This window comes from Eulemur rufifrons, chromosome 20, assembly GCF_041146395.1.
Source record: "Eulemur rufifrons isolate Redbay chromosome 20, OSU_ERuf_1, whole genome shotgun sequence".
Classification (NCBI taxonomy): Eukaryota; Metazoa; Chordata; class Mammalia; order Primates; family Lemuridae; genus Eulemur; species Eulemur rufifrons.
The window spans coordinates 51,912,356-51,924,691 of record NC_091002.1 but is presented as its reverse complement, the minus strand read 5'-3'; the positions used below and the strand labels follow the sequence as shown (position 1 = coordinate 51,924,691).

Genomic DNA, 12,336 nt, shown 5'->3' with positions numbered 1-12,336 from the left:
TCTGAGGAGGGGTCTGTGTGTGGTCTTCCCTTCAGTTTCCCTGGGTCCCTGCCCCGCCCCGAGAAGGGCCCGGGTGTTGGAGGCAGCTCTGCGCAGCTGCCTGGCCGGGCCCGGCGGCACCACGGCAAGGACGGCAAGGACAGCACCTCTGCCCTGGCCCGCGGGCCGGCCGAGCTCCCGCAGCCTCAGGGCCTGCCCGCTTCCTGCCAGAGCCTTTGTCTGAGTGGACGAGGCTGGGCCTCCGACCGGGGACTCCTGTGGCCTCCCCAGGGGTCCTGGCACAGCCCCCAGCACACACAGGGCCCTCGGCCTTGCGGGCTCTCTGGACGTGCGGCATGCGGGCTGCACGGGGCCCCTCCCGCGCCTGCCCAGGCCACATCCCTCGTTGGGAGCAGTTTCTGCTGTGACTGGGTCTTGCACGTTTGTTCCTTTGTGTCGGGGGCGGAGGAGAGGAAGGCCCTGGGGTTAAAATACAGCAAAACGGACCAAAAGCTCAAAGGAGGGGTCCTGGGTACTGAGCCACGGGGCTGTGCTGGTGCTGCCCCGACTCGAGGCCACGTCCCCACGTGACAACCCGTCGTCCCTGGTCATGCCCGAGACCTCACAGATCGTCCTGAAGTTGCTCCCGCAGCAGGCGTTTGAGCAGTCGGACCCCTGTGGCTCCGGGTTTTGTGCAAGTCAGTGGCAGCCCCTAGGGGTTCAAAGGGGAGGACGGGGCCGGGCGAGGTGGCAGCGCCCGTGGTCCCAGCTGCTCGGGAGGTCCCAGCCTGGGCGACAGAGTGGGGCCTGGCTCTAAAGTGACCAAAACCAGAAGGGGAGGACGGACAATTGCAGGCGGCCTGTGGCCCAGGGACTGGGAAGCGGAGGACAGGGGCGCGAGGGCAGCTCGGGGGGCCCAAGGCCGGGCGGCGTCGGCCGCAGTGACTGCCCCTCAGAGGTCTTCGCGAGGACGGAGGAGCTGCTTCCGTGACAGCGCGGGCGAGTGGGACTTTACCGTGGTGATGCGTCCACTTGCCGCTGTGGAAAACCGCAGAGTTCTGAGCGGTGTGAGCAAGCACTAAACTCAGTCGCTTCCGCACCGCCACCCACGGCGCGGCTTCCACCGCGGCAAAGCTGGGGGGAGACGGCCCTTGGGAGGGAGGAGTTGAGGGGCCTGGGGGTCGGGGCGGACAGAGCTGGTCAGTGCCAGGCGCCTGCCGAGGCCTGCGTGCTGTGTGGCACCTCAGCCCGTCCCGCGGCCTCCTCGAGGCCCCGTGAGCCCCGGCCCGAGCTGGCTGTGCCTCCCTCGGCTCCGCCCCGGCCGGGCAGCCTCCGTGCAGGGCAGAGGGCTGGGCCGGGCACAGGGGGTGTCTGTGAGCTCCTGTCCAGTGAGAGGGTCCCTCAGCCTGTCCTGGCAGGGAGGCTGGGGGGAGCAGTGTGACCCGGGCGAGGACGTGTGGCCGTGGGGGTGCTGGACACACGGCGTGGGTGGAGACCCGGGTGCTGCTGCCGGGTGCCCCCGTGCCCGTGCGGCTCCGGGTCCGAGCCCCCCGGGAGGGTCTCCCCGTGCAGGTGCCCTTGGGCTGGCGGGGGCTGCACCTCCCGCTGGGCCCCACCCCTCGCTGACCGCCCCGTCCCCCCAGGTCCACAGCAAGGACAAGAAGTACGTGTGCAAGGTGTGCAGCCGCGTGTTCATGTCTGCCGCCAGCGTGGGCATCAGGCACGGCTCCCGGCGCCACGGCGTGTGTGCTGACTGCGCTGGCCGCGGCGTGGCCGGGCCTCGGGACCACGGCGGCGGGGGCGGCGAGGGCTCCCCGGAGGCGCTGTTCCCTGGCGACGGGCCCTACCTGGAGGACCCCGAGGACCCTCGTGGCGAGGGTGAGGAGCTGGGCGAGGACGGCGAGGGCCTGGCCCCGGAGGATGCGCTGCTCGGGGACAAGGACGAGGACGAGTCGCCGCAGCCCGGCAGCCCCTCGGGGGGCGACAAGGACTTCGCCTGGATCTCCTAGAGCCGCCCCGCGGGCGGGGCGGTGGCCGCGTCACTTTGTCCACCTGCGTGTGCGTCTCCACGGGTCCCACTCCCAGGGGCCACACTGACCCCTCCCGTGGCCCCTCCTGCGGCCCCCTACAGAAACCAGCTCCGTGGGCTAAGCCGCAGGTTGGACCTGGCGCCTGGGGAGCCTGGGGGGCCGCAGCGAAGCCCAGAGAAGGGGGGCACGGGCTGGGTTTGCGCTCGGCTGGCGCAGGGGTGAGGCCCCAGCAGGTGGTGCGAGTGTGTGGGCGCCCAGCCGGCATGGACGCCTCCTCCGTGGCCTCCAAGGAGCCCCTGTGGCCAGCCTGGCTTGGAGGCACGATGATGGCCCACGGCCAGGTCCCGAGTGCCGCCCGGGGCCACAGGTCTGAGTAGGTGTTGAGAGCTTTGCGTACCCCTGGCCCCCGCTCAGGCCCACCCGTCCCCTCCCCTCAGCACCAGGTCACTGCCGTGCCCGTCCCCTTGCTGGCGCCAGTGGCCCCGCGGCAGCCTGTAGAATCCAGGTCCGTGCACGGAAGGCCCCACGACCCTCTTACCTCTGGGCTTTGGTGCTTACACAGAACACGCTGCAACCCCGCTGGAGGCCGGGGGGCGCCAGGTGCTATTTTCGGGTGGAGCTGGCCTCAGTGGGGTCTGGCCTGGCCCCTGGATGCCTCCTCAGGCCACACTGGGTTCCCTGTGCCACCGTGGCCATGTGGCCTGCGCCTACCGGGAGACCCTCGGCCGCCCTGTCCACCCTGGGCCTGCCGTCCGCTGTGTCCCGGCCTGGCCGCTCTGGCTGTCCCCCCAGGATGGGCAGAGCGGGCTCCTGCCTTTGTTGCTGCTAACGCCGGCGGTGGGTGTTCCTAACTGCAGTGTGCTGCTCACACCTTCCCGCGTGGGTAACCAAATTTTTAAGTAGTCAGAGACATATTGAGGTAGTTACATAAAGTTATTTTGTTTGGCATTATTTTTCTCACTTGACAAAACTATATGGGGTTGATTTCCTTTAACTTGTGGTCCAGTCCTCTTGCTGTATTTTCAAGGAGCTCTCAACGTATTCTTTCTTTTTCTGGGTGAAAAGCAAAGGTCCCGCCCTGTGCCCCGCAGCGCAGCCCTGGCGCCGAGGTTCGCGGCTGCGGGGCAACCCTGCCGCCGTCTTCCCGTCCGGCCGGGACATTCCGCCTCCCTCCGGCGCGCCGGGCGTGGTGCTTTCGGGCGAGGCGGACGCAGCTGAGCACCCCAGACCCGCCCTGTGCACGGACTCCTTGGGGCGCTGAGCGTCAGCGCCAACCAGAGAGAGTTTTTATTTTCTCTTTCTCCAGACCGTAGGCCAGAATGGCTTTTACCAACTGTCAGGCAGCGCGTGTCCCTGACACCAGGCCCGAGTGCCAGCGTCCCCTCCTGCTGCTGCTTGGGGGGCGCCGGGCTGGCCCCGGGGTGGACACACGGTGGGTGGCCCTGTCCTCGGGGGTCCTGTGCCACAGGGAGAAGTCGGCCTTTGTTTTTCTAAATCGGCCACTTTCTATGGCTCCCAGGAGGTGCTATGCCCGCACACAGCCCGCAGCGGGCGCCTGGAGGCCGGGTGCTCGGGGGGCCAGGCGTCGGGGCACAGGGTCCTCCCTGCCCAGCCTCTCCCCGCGGTGGGTGGGCTCGGCCGCGTGCTCCCCAGGGGGACAACACAGCCGAGCCCCCGTCCCCCAGGGAAGCTGCAGGCTGAGCCCCTCCGCCCTCACCCCGGCCAGACCTCTCCCTCACTCGTCGAACCCCTTTTCTATACTTTCTTATAAATCGCATCTGGAAACCAGACCTTTGCTACCAAGTGTCCCTGGGTTTTGTACCAGTTCCCACCTCTCGGGCCGTTGGCCCAGGACCCCGGCGCCTCCCACAAAGGCGCCTCCCCGGCCACACTCAGGGTGTCCTGCTCTCCCCGGCCGGCTCGCGCCCGCCTGGGCCGCCTTCGCCCACCTTCTCGGGGCTTCCCTGTCGGTGCCACGGGGGCGTCTCCTTCCTTAGAACCGACACTGCCCGAGGCCAGGGGTCCCGTGCCGTCCCCAGCTGCGCAGCGGCCCACGGCGCTTGCCCGCGGCGCACACTGCAGAGTGTGGAATCTGCAAGACCCAGGTGAACACGTCCATCTCTCAGGAGGCGTGGAGGGAAAAGACGTATGTAATGAAGGTTTTTTTTACGTGACTGATTTTTTTTTAATCAATGTTCAAACTAATAAATATTTTTTTATAAAGAAGAAAAATATGTAGATTACATTTCACATTTTGTATTTTTTTTGTTTGTGTCTGTTTATATTTTGGTGTTTGCAACACCAAAGTGGAACACGCAGTCCATTGGGGCGGTGGTGTGGGGGGAGGGCAGGGAAGCCACACGGTTTTTGTACCAAGCTCTGGATCCTGACAAGCTTGTGTGTTTGGACTCTCTGGGTTTTGGGGAACAGGACGCTGCCAGGACTGAATAGGGACCTGACTCAAAAGACACAGCTTACTGCTTCCAACTTTGCACATCTTCCTTTTTAAAAAAGAAAATTGAGAAAATACAAAAACTGGAACTTTTTGCAATATTATGAAAGATAAGCTTATTTTAGCTCATTCTGTGACATGTGCAACTCTTAAGAAAGCCATACTTAATGGTGGTTGTTTTTTATTTTTTAGATCCTATACTGTGTTTTGTATGCGGCCCTTTTAGAACTACTTGTAGTGAGGGTGCTGTGTGTGCTTTTCTTAAATATTTATTTTTTCAACATGCTTTCAACCTGTCAACAGAAACAGACAAAAAAAGGGCAGTGTTTGAAGACTGTTGATTTTTTCCTGGGGATAATCTATATTATATTGACTTTATATTAATTATTATAAACCTGTGTTTGTACTGAAGATGTGTTTAATATTTAGGGGAGATTTTCGTACTCAGTTGTGGGCAATCGTGGCTCCGCCGTCCTGCCTCGCCCTGGCCGCAGGACGGGCCACTGTTACCTTCTCCACGCGGCTCTGCGGGTTCTCGTGTGCCGAGGCGCGCTCCCAGCCTGCCTGTGGGTTTTCTTTCTGTGACGGGATTAGCTTAGACATTCTTGCAAAGCGATCACTTTCAATAAATTGGGAAATTGCTGCTCCGCGAGACGCCTCCTGTGTGTTTCAGAGTGTCCCCTCCTCCAGCCTCACCCAGGTGGGGGTGGCCAGAGGGTGACCCCCAGCCCTTCCCACCCCTCTGCTCACCGTGGGGTCCCAGTCCCACGTCCTTCCTCCCAGGAGACAGACTCGACTTCTGGAAAAATCTCAAATCTTTAATTTTCTCCTCGCCTGGTGCGGCCCAGACGCGAGACACCTGAGCTTCGGAACGTGGCAAAAGGTCAGCCCCAGGGCCCTCGAACCGCCGGGTTAAGTGCGCGCAGGGGAGCCCTCTTCCCGACACCCCTCAAAGTGCATTGCAGGCCGGCCCCAGAGCTGGGCCCGTTACACCTTTGACAAGTCCGTGGACCGACAGGCTGGGAGGATGGCCGACCCCAGGGCCCCGGTGGCCAAGGGGGCAGTGGTGTGGTTTGGCTTTAGTGCAAAAAGCTGGTTTCTTCAGAGGCACTTTGAATGGTGGGACCCCTCCCCCACCTCTGGGGGTCCAGGGTCACCAACTCCTCCTTCCCCCATTAAAAAGTAGACCCTGCGGCTGGGGGAGGCCCCGGGGCTCTCCCAGGACAGTGTCACCCAGGCTGGGGGTGGGGAGAAGGTGGTAGCTTATTTTCTCCTTTCAACAGCCCTGGAGGCTGCGTGAGCACAGGGGGCTCAGTCCAGAAACCGCTGGCAGGCCTTCTTCCAGCGGCAGGCTGTGCACCACAGGTCCCGGTGGTCCATGCCATACACCTTGCGGCACTTCTTAGCATCACCCCGGGGCTTCCTGGGGGGACACACGGGGGCATGGGCACTGTGGGGCAGGGACGCTCCCGCCTGGCACCTGCCCCGCCCTCGGCCCACACGCACCTCAGGCTGGCGCCCATCCTGGCAGGCAGGGCCGGCACGCAGGGTCTGACCTCCGTGGGCTGCGGCTCCAGGCCTCCAGAATGCTCCGAGAGCTGCCCCCAGCTGCCGCCTGCGGCCTCGCCCGCCTGGTAGGCGTGGTCACTGTGGCACGCCTGGGGGGTGCCCACGGAGGTCAGGACAGGGGGCTCCGGCAGCTCTGGCAGCCCCAGGCGGGGGAAGCTGGGCGGCAAGGAGGCCGTGGGCGATGCCGGGGTCAGGCTGGACAGCCCGTCAGCCAGCGTGTCCACCCCAGCGTCCAGCTCTGTGTAGTAGAAGTCCTCCTCGCCGTCACTCTGCTCTGGCTCCGCCTGCCTCCTGCTGGGACACAGTGCGGGACTGAAGGGGTGGCCTGGCGGGACCCCACCCCGGCCCAGCCCAGGCCCCTCCGCACCCCAGGTGCACCAGGCGGATGTGTCTCTGCATCCCGGACGCCGTGCTCAGCACCTTCCCGCAGCTCTTCCACAGACACTGGAACATGACCTGGGCGGAGCTCTGCGGACGGGGCCGGCAGTCAGGCTCAACCCTGGCACCCCCGCCCCAGGGGCCTCCCCAAAGCTCACCTTCCTCTTCCTCACGGTGGGTTCCCCGAACAGAAAGTGAGCTGCCTCGGGGGGCAGTGGGGGTGACGGGGTGGACGGAGAGGACTGGTCACTGGCCAGGTCCCAGCCCCACTCGCCGCTGGCGCTGCTGCTGCTGTAGCTGCCCGGGGGCCGCACCAGGGCCTCCTTCCAGGACTCCAAGCCGGGCTCTGCGGGGACATAACCACAGGGGTGGGCTCGAGCTGCTCTGCAGAAACTGCTGCCCGATGGCCAGCTGCTGGCCTTGGCAGGTCCCTGACTCTGAGCTGCCACCTGTTCACTATCCTCAGGTAAGTGTGGTGGGCAGGGCCTCTTGGAGGAGGCATTGGCCGGGAAGAGTTGGCCACAGAGGCTTGGGGAGAAGCCTCCCTGGCGCAGGAAGACGTCCCGTGCAGGGAGAGGACAGCTCACAGAGACCAGAAGACGGGGTACTGCAGCTTTGGCCTCCATGGTGGTACTGAGGGTCCAGATGTCCGTTTCAGAAAGCAGGCTCAAGAGGTTTGTTTGCAAGGTGGTGTCCAAGATTCGAGGGCTCTCCTTGCCCAAGAGGCTGGGTGGCTGTAGGGTCCTCAAAGGACATGGGTCTTGGGCCCTGTCCCCACCCACACCCCTGAGCACAGACCTCTGAGTCTCACCTGGGCTGAAGGCTGCAACCGGGGCCCCCAGGAGCAGGGGGCTGGTGGATAAGCTTGTGAGGGCTGCGGCAGCCATGACCTCCTCTAGCCGGGCGGCTGCTGCGGTGGCTCTAGAGGAGATGGGGCAGGTGCGGGTGGGGCCGGCAAGTGCTCTGGGTCCCTCCCCGGCCTGGGTACACGTGCAGGCCCAGGCACGTGTGTGCACACCAGGCTGCCTCACTCTTGGCCCAGGATTCGAGGCCTGGCTCCTCCCCCAGCTCGGGTTGCAGAGTTGAAAATCGCCAGGAATCACCAGGAACGGGGCCGGGGTCCCACTGCAGCCTGAGTTCTCTACACCCTGGGCTTTGTTCCACTGTGGCTCCTTCAGGCCTCGGTGCTGGGCAGGGGTCTGAAGCCCGCTGGAGTTGGGGGCCAGGCCAGGCCCAGCCCAGCCCTCCCCCCGTCACACATTAACCAGGGTTGTGCAACAGCAGCTGTGGGCCCAGGGCCAGGCCTGGGAGGGTGGGAGCGGGGCGGTCGCCAGCAGCCAGGAGGAGCCCAGGCTCCAAGCGGTCCGAGGCTCCAGTGAGGCAGGCCAGAGCCCGTCCCTTGCCCCCCGCAGCCAGCCCCAGGTGTGGGGCACGCGGGATTCGGGAGGTGGAGGTGGGGAGCCCCAGGGATTCCTGGACAGTCAACCCCAGGCCGACTGACTGCACAGCCTGTTCTGCACAGAAACTGACATCCCCCCCCCCCAGTTCTGTGCTCTGGCCCCCAAGAGCTGGGGGAGGGAGAATAAGGGGCCGTAACATCTCGATCATTTCTGCTCAACTCCTCGGGGCTGGAGACCTTGGAGGGGCGATTAGAAACCGGGGATCCTGACCTGCCCTCCACCCAGGCCTCGCGAGGCGAAGGCGGGAAGGCACGTATCCACACCCACCCTCCGACACGCGCCCACCCAGTCCCCGGGCGCCAGCACCGCGGCTCACCTCTGCGCTGGCACCGGGATGTGCGCCGACGGAGTCGGGAGCCCCGCCGCCGCCCCCGCCCACGTCCCCGGGGCCCCGAGGTCCGCGGCCCGCGGCTCCGGCTCCTGCGGCAGCGCGAGCTCCAACCCTGCACAGCCGCCGCCCGCGGCAGGGCCCTGCGGATGGGGCAGGCTCAGAGGCGGCGGCGGCCGGGGGCCCCCCAACCTCCCACCGGGACCAGCTCGGCGCCCGCCCCCCCAAACCGGCTGCGGCCGGTGTGGACGGCGCGGCCCCGCCTCCGGCCCCGCCCCCGGCCCGGCGCGGCGGGAAGCGTCGCCGCGCCGCTCCGCGCTGCCCCGCCGCACCCACGGACGCGCTCGGACCGACGCGGCCGCGCCCCCGCCGTCCCCCGGGGGCCCACACTTTGCGCGGCCCCGACGCCATCTTTGCGGCCCGGGAACTTGGTCGGCGCCCGCCCCGGGCGCCCGGTACCTGCGGCGGCGTGGGCACCGTCACGGGCGCGGCGCGCGGGCCTGGGCCCTCCGCGCGCAGCCGGGGCGCCTCGGCCAGCAGCGCGCTGGGGTCCCGGCCGGCGGCGCGGGGCGGGGGGCGCTCGGCCTCCATGGCCGGCCGGCCGGGCGCCGAGGCTGCAGCGGCGAGGGCGCACTCTCAGGACGCAGCCCCGGGCCAGGCCGGGCTGGCCGGGCCGCCGACCCCCGCCCTGGATCCGGCCGCCGCCCGCGCCGCGCCGCCCGGAGGCTGCCCGCGGGCCCCGCCCCTCCGCCCGCCCGGGCCCGCCCCGCCCGGCGCGCGCCCCATTGGCCCGCGCCCGGTATCAACATTCCGCGGTGGACCGCGGCCCGGGGCCCCGCCCCGCCGGGCAGCTCCCGCGCCAGCCGGGGGAGGGGGCCGGGCCGGCACCCGCGGCCCCGCCCGCCGCCCGGGAGAGCCGGCTTCCCACGGGCGCGCTCGGGCGCTGCCGGGGCCGGGGAGGGTGCCGCGCTGCCTGGACGGGCTTCCCGGGAGCAGGTTACTTTTTAACGTACGGCCGCCCACCCCCCAACCCCTTATGTAACACCGGAGCTGGGTGGCGGAGCCCTCCCGCGGAGTTCAGGGCCCAAGTCCCACCCCGGACGGCCACCCTGCCGGCCGCCACACCGCCCCCTCGTGCAGACTCGGCCTGGAAGCGCCAGCGCGAGCTCCGCCTTCCCCTCCGCGCCCGGCTCCGGGGCCGCACCAGCCGGAGCACGGCCTCGGGCGACTGGGCCGGAGCCCGCTCCCCAGGCCAGAAGGGACCTCTCTAATCCTTCCGGAGAACCCCGGGCCCGGCCCCAACCCTCCCAGCTTTCAAGAAGGGCAGGCTGTGAGGCACGGCCCTGTTCATCCCCTGCGATGCGATTTATTCAGACGCGGGCCTTCTCGGCCGCGAGGCCGGGTCTGTCAGAGCAGCTCGCACCTCAGGGACCGCACAGCCCGGCAGCCCCGAGATCTGGGGTTGGTGCTGCCGGCTGGGGAGGGGGAACGGGCCTCACTGTGGAGGACGGGACGTGGGCACTCGAGTGTTTCCGGCAGGGCGGGGTTTCCGGCCCCTCCCGGGGCTGAGGCAGGTGGCAGCAGGGGGCCCAGGTGGCCCGCTTATGTCCACTAATGCTGACAGCCAAAGCTGGGGGCTCTGGGCACGTGTGGGCCCCCATCTCCTGGATGCTCTCATACACGTTTTCCAGGGGGCCGCTGTCCACACGCAGGCCCCTGAGCGGGATGGCCTCATAGGCCGAGTCACTGCCCAGGGCTGGAACTGCTCCCCTGCCCTCGGGGTCCAGCGGGGCTGTGGTGGGTCCTGTGTCCCTCCTTTTAGGCTTGCAGACCCTGGAGTACAGGGCGTCCACCTGGAGCAAGGAAGTGGACGGCGAGGTGTCAGCACCATCCACTCTGCAGAGGACCTGCCCAGCCCACCCACCGTGCCCACCCTGACCCCTTTACCTGAGCAGCTGGGGACTCCTTGGCCCTCCCCTGCTGTTCTTGGGGGCCCCGCTGTGCTCCCTTGAGCTTTTGGATGCAGGCGTACTCGGCCACCACAGGGCTGGCTGCCAGGCCAGCCCTGGGCATGGTCGCCAGCCCCACGTTGGAATAGGTGGCCAAGGGGCCCACGGGGGGTGTGGCAGCAGGTGGGCCCTGGGGCAGCTCTTGGTGTGGGAAGGCAGAGGTGGCTTTCTGCAGCCCGGGGAGGGCCCTGGACATCTCTGGCCAGTGGGGGCGAAGGAGATCCACGCTGACAGGCCGCTGGGCTGGGGGTGGGGCCAGAGCAGAGGTCACTGGGGAGCAGGGAGCAGGTCTGGCCCAGGGTTAGGGTGCTGCGCAGCAAGCCCCGCCCAGCCGCCCACACCCGACCCTGGGACACGCTGAGCGCCCTGCTCACCTCTGCAGCCCTGCGGGCCCGCGTGCAGCTCGTGCAGTCTGGTGTCCGACTTGCTGAGGGAGCGGAGCTGGGTCCGTCTCAGCAGTGCCTGGGGGCAAGGCGGGCAGGTCGGTTCCCAGCCGGCCCCGCCCTGGCCCTGGGACAGCCAGGCACTCGCGGCTTCCGCCGGCATCACGCTGCCCTGCAGCCCGGCCCAGGGCCTCCGCGCCCGCTTCCTGGGGGCAAGAGCGTCGTCAGGCCAGGGAGGCAGAGGTGAGGGCGGGGGCGATCGGCCTCGGGTCCCAGGCCCAGGGTGGAGGCGCGCAGAGCTGGGTGCTCGGACTGGCTTGCAGCCCCTCCCGAGCTGTGCAGTGGAGGGCGGGCTTCAGTAGGCCCTCGAGCAAACCCGCCACGGACAGACGTACCTGCCACAGGCCGTGCACAGCGCCCACAGCCAGAGGAGCAGGGCGCAGCACCCTAGGACCCAGAGAGCAGGAGGGGCCGAGGGCACCCACAGCCCCATCCTGTGAAGCCAGGGGCCTGGGGGCAGAAGAGAGAGGGGCACTGCGGGCAGGCTGAGGGCACCGGCCTGGCCCCTGCCCCTGCCCCTGCCGGGCGGCCCCTCCCCCTGGGTGCTGACTCAGCACAGGAAACCCCACGCTCACAGCCCCTCCCGCCCAGAGGCGCCCACCTTCCCGCCTCTGGCTAGGGCTCCTGGGGAGGTGAGTGGAGGGTGCTCTGCCTGGCCCCCATCGGAGCCGGGGAGGGCAACCACAGCAACGGAGCACGGCCAGCGAGGAGGGGCAGGGCAGCTGCGTGCTGGCCAAGGCCAGCTGTGCTCACCAAACCCAAGATCTGGGGAAGCCCCAGGGCCTGCGAGCCCCAGGCCAGACCTCATCGGTGGTCACCCCTGCCCGGGGGTGGCCCCCTCATCTCAGGTGATGCCCCCAAGCCACTCACTACAGAGCCCAGCACCCCAAGAAGCTGGAAGAGGGGCAGGAGGCAGGAGGGGGCTGCTGTGGGCACCGAATGTCCCCATCCCACTTCTCCCTGGCTCTCCTACCCTGCCACAGGATCTGACCCCTTCCTGGGGGCTTGGCAGAGCTTTTGGGAGGGACACCCACAATTGGCACAGCTCAGCAGCAGGGAGGCAAGAATTGGGGGGCGAGAGGGGTGGTCCCTGGAGGTCAATGCCAGTCTGCCCAGACCCAGGGAGTGGAATGCTCTCCCAAAGGACCCAGCTGACTAGCCAGACCTGGCAGGGCCTGGCCCTCCCAGACCCCAGCCCTCCAAAGCCCCCACCTCGGTGGGCACCGAGGGCACCGAGGGCTTAGGACCTGTCCAGGCTGCAGGCTGGAGCAGGCACTTACCACGGCCGTGGGCCCGGCTCCTCCTCAGCTGTCTGGGGCAGGCCAGGAAGGCCTTTGTGCAGCCGAGCTCCCACCTCACTTCCTGCCCCTGCGGCTCAGAGCGCCTCCCCTGCCGCCTCCCACCCACCTGCCTCAGCCGCCTGCCGAGGCCTAGACTAGACGGAGTCGGTGAGTGTGTGCTTCCAGCTGGCACTGTCCTGGGGGCCCAGCTACGTCCCCTCCGCCACGGGCAGAGCAGGGAACTGGATGGTCAGTGGCCACCAAGCACTGGGGCGGAATCCCCACAGCCTCGAGGGCAGCCAGGTCCACCTGCCGCCCCAAGTGCTCTCAGCGGGCCGTCAAGGGCCATGGTCGTCCCACGTCCCACCCACCAGAGCACCACCACGCTCCACCTGTTTGTGGGTGTCA

At 67.5% G+C, this 12,336-nt stretch overlaps 3 protein-coding genes across 3 annotated transcripts in view; 1 reads left to right on the top strand and 2 right to left on the bottom strand.

Annotated features, from left to right (window-relative positions):
- Positions 1-2,458, top strand: part of ZBTB46 (zinc finger and BTB domain containing 46) — a 46,646-nt gene extending 44,188 nt beyond the window's left edge. The window contains exon 5 of the mRNA XM_069495492.1: positions 1,623-2,458. Coding sequence (XP_069351593.1) covers positions 1,623-1,988 — 366 coding nt within the window. The 3' untranslated portion in view covers positions 1,989-2,458. The remainder of the gene's footprint in view (positions 1-1,622) is intronic.
- Positions 2,459-4,609: 2,151 nt separating this feature from the next.
- On the bottom strand, positions 4,610-8,850 carry SLC2A4RG (SLC2A4 regulator). Its single transcript, XM_069496558.1, has 7 exons — positions 8,656-8,850; positions 8,185-8,339; positions 7,220-7,329; positions 6,567-6,754; positions 6,398-6,498; positions 5,968-6,321; positions 4,610-5,884 (listed from the first exon to the last, which is right to left on the bottom strand). Exons 1-7 carry the CDS (start codon positions 8,785-8,787, stop codon positions 5,773-5,775), a joined length of 1,152 nt encoding a protein of 383 aa, XP_069352659.1. The 5' UTR covers positions 8,788-8,850; the 3' UTR covers positions 4,610-5,772.
- Positions 8,851-9,543: 693 nt separating this feature from the next.
- On the bottom strand, positions 9,544-12,000 carry LIME1 (Lck interacting transmembrane adaptor 1). The gene is made up of 4 exons (XM_069495635.1): positions 11,929-12,000; positions 10,580-10,794; positions 10,144-10,448; positions 9,544-10,049 (listed from the first exon to the last, which is right to left on the bottom strand). The coding sequence occupies exons 2-4, from the start codon at positions 10,749-10,751 to the stop codon at positions 9,621-9,623; spliced, it is 906 nt and encodes a 301-aa protein (XP_069351736.1). The 5' UTR covers positions 10,752-10,794; positions 11,929-12,000; the 3' UTR covers positions 9,544-9,620.
- Between the last annotated feature and the right edge of the window lie 336 nt (positions 12,001-12,336).